The 6000-nt window shown below is 36.5% G+C and overlaps 1 protein-coding gene across 31 annotated transcripts in view; it reads right to left on the bottom strand.

The window, feature by feature from the left end:
- Positions 1–284: 284 nt before the first annotated feature.
- Positions 285–6000, bottom strand: part of TRIM2 (tripartite motif containing 2) — a 118835-nt gene continuing 113119 nt past the window's right edge. For all 31 annotated transcript variants that reach the window (XM_043545843.1, XM_043545848.1, XM_043545836.1 and 28 more), the window contains one exon: positions 285–4697. In XM_043545843.1, coding sequence (XP_043401778.1) covers positions 4545–4697 — 153 coding nt within the window. In that variant the 3' untranslated portion in view covers positions 285–4544. The remainder of the gene's footprint in view (positions 4698–6000) is intronic.

The following is a 6000-nucleotide window of genomic DNA, read 5'->3' as shown; positions in this document are numbered from 1 at the left end:
ATACCACCTTTCAATGACTTAAAGGAAGAAAGCCTACAGTTCTTAAATCATATTCCTGCTAATCAATAAAAACACTCAAAAACAGAGGGCAAGAGGAAAAAAAAATCCTCTTCTTCCTTTGTGTGTATGTGATAAGGGCCAAACACATACGAAACAGTTTTCCTGCCTAGTGACCTGTGGCACGAGGTTCTCCTTTTGAAAGAATTGCCCCTTTCTCAGTGCAGTGTGGATATCTGTGAGAACAATGAATATGATACACTGACAAATAAGTCCAACTCTGAAAATAACAGAGGAAATGAGCTTTATTTTTATTATTTGAAATGTTTGTGCACGGTAAGATACAGCATTTGATGGATTTTTCAAAGACGGATTAAATTTTAAGTTTTTATTGTAGGCTAAAGCATCAAAAATACCACAGCACACATGAAGCTAAAACTACACACAAACGAACACTTTTTGATGCACATCTTTCATCCTCGACCTTAAGCAAACAGTTTGTATTTTGTCCTCCAAGGGGGGGACGGGGGGGACGGGGAGAGAATAAATGGCTAGAATATTTCATTATCAGTTTGAGAATGCAAGACTTTATATGTTCTATACACAAAACATATGAAACTGATTTACAAAAATGGAATGTACAAAACTTAAAAAAATGTATATTCACTTCTAGGACTGGAAAGGTATAATGTATTAAGTGATACAGCTTTCTAGCACAGGGATATTGCTATACGCTATGCAAAATATGGAACATTCCCATGTCATAAAGCAAAAGCATCAGGGTTAAGGCTGTGTTGCTCACAAACATTAACTGAAGTGCTGTACATTCATCAGAAACATCATAACCAATTTAGGAGCATCCTACTCTAAGTACAAATATCTTTCATACAATCTCCACAAACAGACCAAATAATCACTGCTCACAATTCATCTTCAAGAAAGTTCTGAATGTACATCATGACTTCATAACTTGTTGTCATCCATAAACAAAAATCATTTCCTTTTAACATAACTTAATGGGCACTTAGAGTTTTCATTATGGCAACACTAAATCCTTAGTTATAAAAAAATATTAACGTAATTATAAAGTTGAAAGCCCTGTAACTTTTACAGAACATACCAGCATTTACTAATTAACAAGTCTCCAACACCATTAGACGTTTGCCTCAAACCATCTTCATTTTCCTTTAAAGTTTCAGCAATGTAACTGAAATCAATGTAAAAAAATGCATTAGTGTTTGTTCAGGATTTAACTGAACAGATACTTTTTTTCCATTTCAAAAATTAATAAACAGTCTGCTAGTTTGTCCTAAAATACTGCAGATAACATAACTCCCAGAAAACCTTCTGACATTACTTCCATAGAACTCCTACCTCCACCATTCCTCCGCTGTGTTGCCAATCTCCTAGCATTCCATTGAAGTCAGTGGAACAGTTAGGGTGTACATGGCAGTACAGGAGGTGTGTTCTACCTGGAGCCTTTGATAGATGCTAATAACTCAGTAGATCAAATAGTGCAATTCAGGCAGTTACTTAATTGGAAGAGAAAAGACTTTGTCACCATAAAATATTACCAAATTTCTACCACGGCTGCTGGTTTTGGGGTCTTTAATCCAAGTGTTTTAGCTGACTAGGTTTCAAAAGCTTATTGTGAAAGCAATGTGTTTCTCAGTGTTCTTGTTCCAGGCAGATTAGGGACTGCCTGATATCACCGAGTTTAAAACTGCAATTGGGAAGTATTTGCTGTGTAAGCAGAATCCAGATTAGGGGCAGTTGTCAGCACTGGTCAATATCAGTGAGTGCTGCATTGATCACAGGTTCTGAAAACTCAACAGAAAAGATGAACAAGAATCTAGAAGAAGGCCACATCCCCCTTAATGTGTTAGTAAATGGATTATGTAAGAGTTCCAGATTTCATCAAGATGTGACAGATTGACATAGATTAATTAAAGCCTTATTAATTAATTAAGCCTTATTAATAAAAGCCTTAATATCAGATCAAAGGCTTATTTTCTGAAAATCTTTAGAGGAACAATGTACATACATGTATGTACACATGAAATGGTATCATCTTGAGTATGTGTTTTATCTTTTTCAAGAGACCATTTAGGGACTGATCCCTGTGGGCCTCAGAATTTCTGTGTCAATGGAGGATTTGGCCTGTACTGATTTCCCACCCCTTCCCTTCTTTTCATGAAAACTCTTCCATTTATCTTAAGCTTAATAAAAATATTTTTTACAAAACTCTAAATTTTGAGCTAAATTAATACCGTCCTTTAAAAATAACCTACAGAAATAGATTTATAATTTTATTCAACGCTTTAACAAAGAAAATATGTGGAACTTCTTTTCTTGGTTAATAACTACAGTTGTAATGTTACATATAGAATATTCTTTTTCCATAGTATGTTAATAGCTTTCCAAGTGCTCCAATGACAGAGTGATTGTGTGTCAGAGTGTTGGCTAGAAGGATCCTTCTAGAAGGATCTAGAAGTTTAAGAGGATAAATTATAGTGAAATAATGGATGGGACTCTATCCTCCCTGCAGAATTTTAGGACAAACTAAGTTCATACACAAAATACCTTGCCCTCTTGATAATACTTGCTTGGTTTTTAAAATTTAGAAATGTTATTACCAATTTTCCAGCTACATTTTATAGTCCAACACTGTAGCCATTAGACAATCCAATCATCCTACTAAAATCATGAGACTAATTTGGTCTGCAAGGGTTTGCAAGATTGGGCTCTAAGTGCAAAAAACCCCAAGAAATATAACAATTCAAAAAAATAGACTGAACTTCATGAATTTCAAGGTCTGCTTCTTTACAGAAAATTGATGTTAAGCACGTTTCTCAAAAGAACTGAGACAACAGATTTAACCTGTTCAAAACAAGATGATACAAGTAATTTAACAAAAATAAACTTCAATTTTACAGACATACTTAAGATGGTCCCCCATCCACTTTCCTCTTTTTAAAAAAAATAAAAAATAAAGATTCCTAAATAAAGAAAAGGAACTACTCCGAGATTATTTCAGCCATTGGCACCATACTAACCATAGCCTCTCTGCACAGGGTTGAGAGAGGGCATGACCCTGTATTCCTGAACAGTATCAACACATATTTTGAGACTCGACTTTACAATTCTTTACAAAGTTAGTGCTTCTTAAAATGGGCAGGTTCACATTATACACAGGAAAATACAAAATTTGGCTCTATTTTAAGTAAGTCATATGACTGTAAGCATGTTATATTAAATTGGAGTTTCAGAAATATAGTAGAGATTTGGGCAAGGGGGGGGGAAGACTCCTTTTTAGAGTGCTGCCATCCTCAAATGGCTTGCTCAAATCACTGACACTTATTTTCTTTATTCCTGTGTCAAACAAACATACACAACATACATAATGGGACAAATCCTGCAGTCCTTTTTTTGTCTTCAGAAAACATTTCATTGACTAAGGACTTCAGAACTTGGTTCAATTCACTCTTATTTGTAATGTATTTTTCTTGAGTTAAATCGCTTTGATAACCCTGGGTTGTCACCATACAACATTTGTTAACCACAGTTCCTTTGGTTGTACAATGTAGGTCCTCCAAAGGGGTACCTGTGTGGCTTTCTGTCCTGTGTGATATGTTGATGAATACATCAAGTTGCCTTTAGAAAGTATGCCAAAGAACATGTATGGAAGAGTTGCATACATGAGGGTATGACATTATAATGATCCTGATTCTAAGGACTTTGTTTGGTGTTAATGGAGCTGTCATTCTACAGAAAGTCAGCAGTAACTAATGTATCGTTACAGTACAGTTTTTCCAAAGCTGTAGAAATTTTAGATCTCTAGAAAAAGCTTACAACACACTGAGCAGTAGGAGGGGTTGGAAACAAGCACATGAAACAATCCTTCGTTAATCTCACAAAGAGTAGGACATTTGCACTGATTTGTGTAGTACTAAAAGTTGAGCTGTGTTAGGTCTGGCAAATAGAGCTGGAAGGATTTTGCATGACTTAGCCTTATATCTTTATTAAAAGAGCCTATTTGTTATAGATACTAAGACTGAAGAATGTTACATGTGCAATACCTACCATGATAATGAGATCTAAAAGACTCCCAGTCTTCACTGTTGGGTTAAATAATGCATAACAATGACACTTTTCAAATTTGGAAGCTCTGAACGGGAGCTACCCTTCACAGGTTAAATAAACCCCTTCAAATAGTTCAGATATTTTCATTTTATTTTATTTGCAAAATTAGTCAACTACTTAAATTCCTGTTCCACAAGCTGCAGTTCACATGTTTAATATTTCATTGTCCTAATGAATTCAGCAAAAGAGGGTTTTGTTTATTAACTCTTACAATAAATTCAATGAGGAACATAAGAAGTGCAAATCCTATGTAAACAAGGTAAGTTTGGAAATCAACATGAAAAGTCCACTGGAGACTCCTTCAGCATTAAAAAATAATTAAAGTACACATCCTCCACACAGATTGATTAAGGATCTCTGGGACCAGTCGTTTGTTAAGGGCCAGGCAGCTCCGGAGCCCATTGTTACTGTAAGTATCGATAGACTTTGAAGCAATGATTTCCAGAGTCTGCAACTACAACATGGCCATCTGAAGTTAGCGCCAGACCTTGGGGACCATAAAGTGGGTCAGCAGATGTGTTAATGTAGGATAAAAAAGATCCGCTTCCATCAAAAACCTTTAAGGAGAGAAAACACATAAGCAATGTTATATATATTAATAGGGATAAAATAATGGGCCAAATTATGTTCTCAGCTGGACGAGTGTAGATCTGTAATATTTCCATTGATTTCAGGAACTCCGGATTTATACCAGTGTAAATGCAAAAAGAACTTTACCTCCTATTCTCAAGTATAAAAATTCACGTATAAAAATATTTATTTTTACTTACAATAAATTAGAAAGATTATCTAGGGCTGTAGGTGCCTTTGCCAAAAAATAAACATATAATCAAATTAAAAATAAAACCAGCAGCTCTTCCTCATTCCAAAAATGACTATCTCCGACAAATCAAACCGCCACTACCCACCTCCCTCCCCCAAAAGTATCAGTCTTCATCACGCTTCTCTCAAATCCTAGTAGATAGGTCCTCAGGTTCAGCAAAAGCAGGGAATAGATTACAAAGTTGAGGGCCCTTCACGGAGAATTTCCTGCAAGTATCTTCCTCTTTTTTATATCAAGTGAGCTCCAGCTGAAGCATCTCTGCTGATACATATATTTAGTTGCTTATTAGATATTCTCTGGCAAGGGAGAGTGGTTAATGAGAAAGGACTGTGATTCACACTTGAAACAGAACAGTGCAACTTTCATCACAAATGCAGAATATTTTCTCAATAGGTGAAAAAAAATAAAAAGATAACGATAAAAAGCTACTGGGGATTTGTCTCAGTGCCTGAATAGAATCATTTCTTTTTTCTGTTATTTAAGTATGTCCCCTACCCTCAGTTATAGTGACTATACATTACTACTGCCTGTACAGTACTGTATAAACTTTCTATGGGCAGTAGTTGTATACCATTTCTCATCTGACTTCAACTGATTTGTATAGTCCAGTGCTTTATGGAGTATCTCAGCCCTAGTGTTAACGGGCCAGTTTGCACCCGTGGTGGCAGAAGCAGAGCAGGGTTTTCAGTCTGCTGTTGCAGAAAGCAGGAGCAACCAAACTACTCATCCCCGAGGAGGCAGATTAAGAGGAGCAGGCTCCCAAGTCACTAACTGAAGAGTCAGGATGAGGGAAATGGGTCTGCCAGAAATCCACGAGAAAGCCTAGACGGAGACAGATTACAAGTTACTGTGCCTTTTTCCCAGAAGACAAATTAAAAATAATAGGAGAGGCCCAGGCTATGAGGAGAAAGAGAATCTTGGGGGACATGGGCTGGTCCTATTGGAGGAAAAGGAAAGGTCTCTAGCCACACACATCTTCACCCTGTAGCTCCTTCAGGGCCCCAAAGCACCATTTCATTCTTTTTGTCCTCCCCATG

The sequence above is a fragment of the Chelonia mydas genome, chromosome 4, assembly GCF_015237465.2.
Source record: "Chelonia mydas isolate rCheMyd1 chromosome 4, rCheMyd1.pri.v2, whole genome shotgun sequence".
Classification (NCBI taxonomy): Eukaryota; Metazoa; Chordata; order Testudines; family Cheloniidae; genus Chelonia; species Chelonia mydas.
The sequence above is the reverse complement of the archived record's forward strand: the minus strand, read 5'-3'. Positions and strand labels throughout refer to the sequence as shown.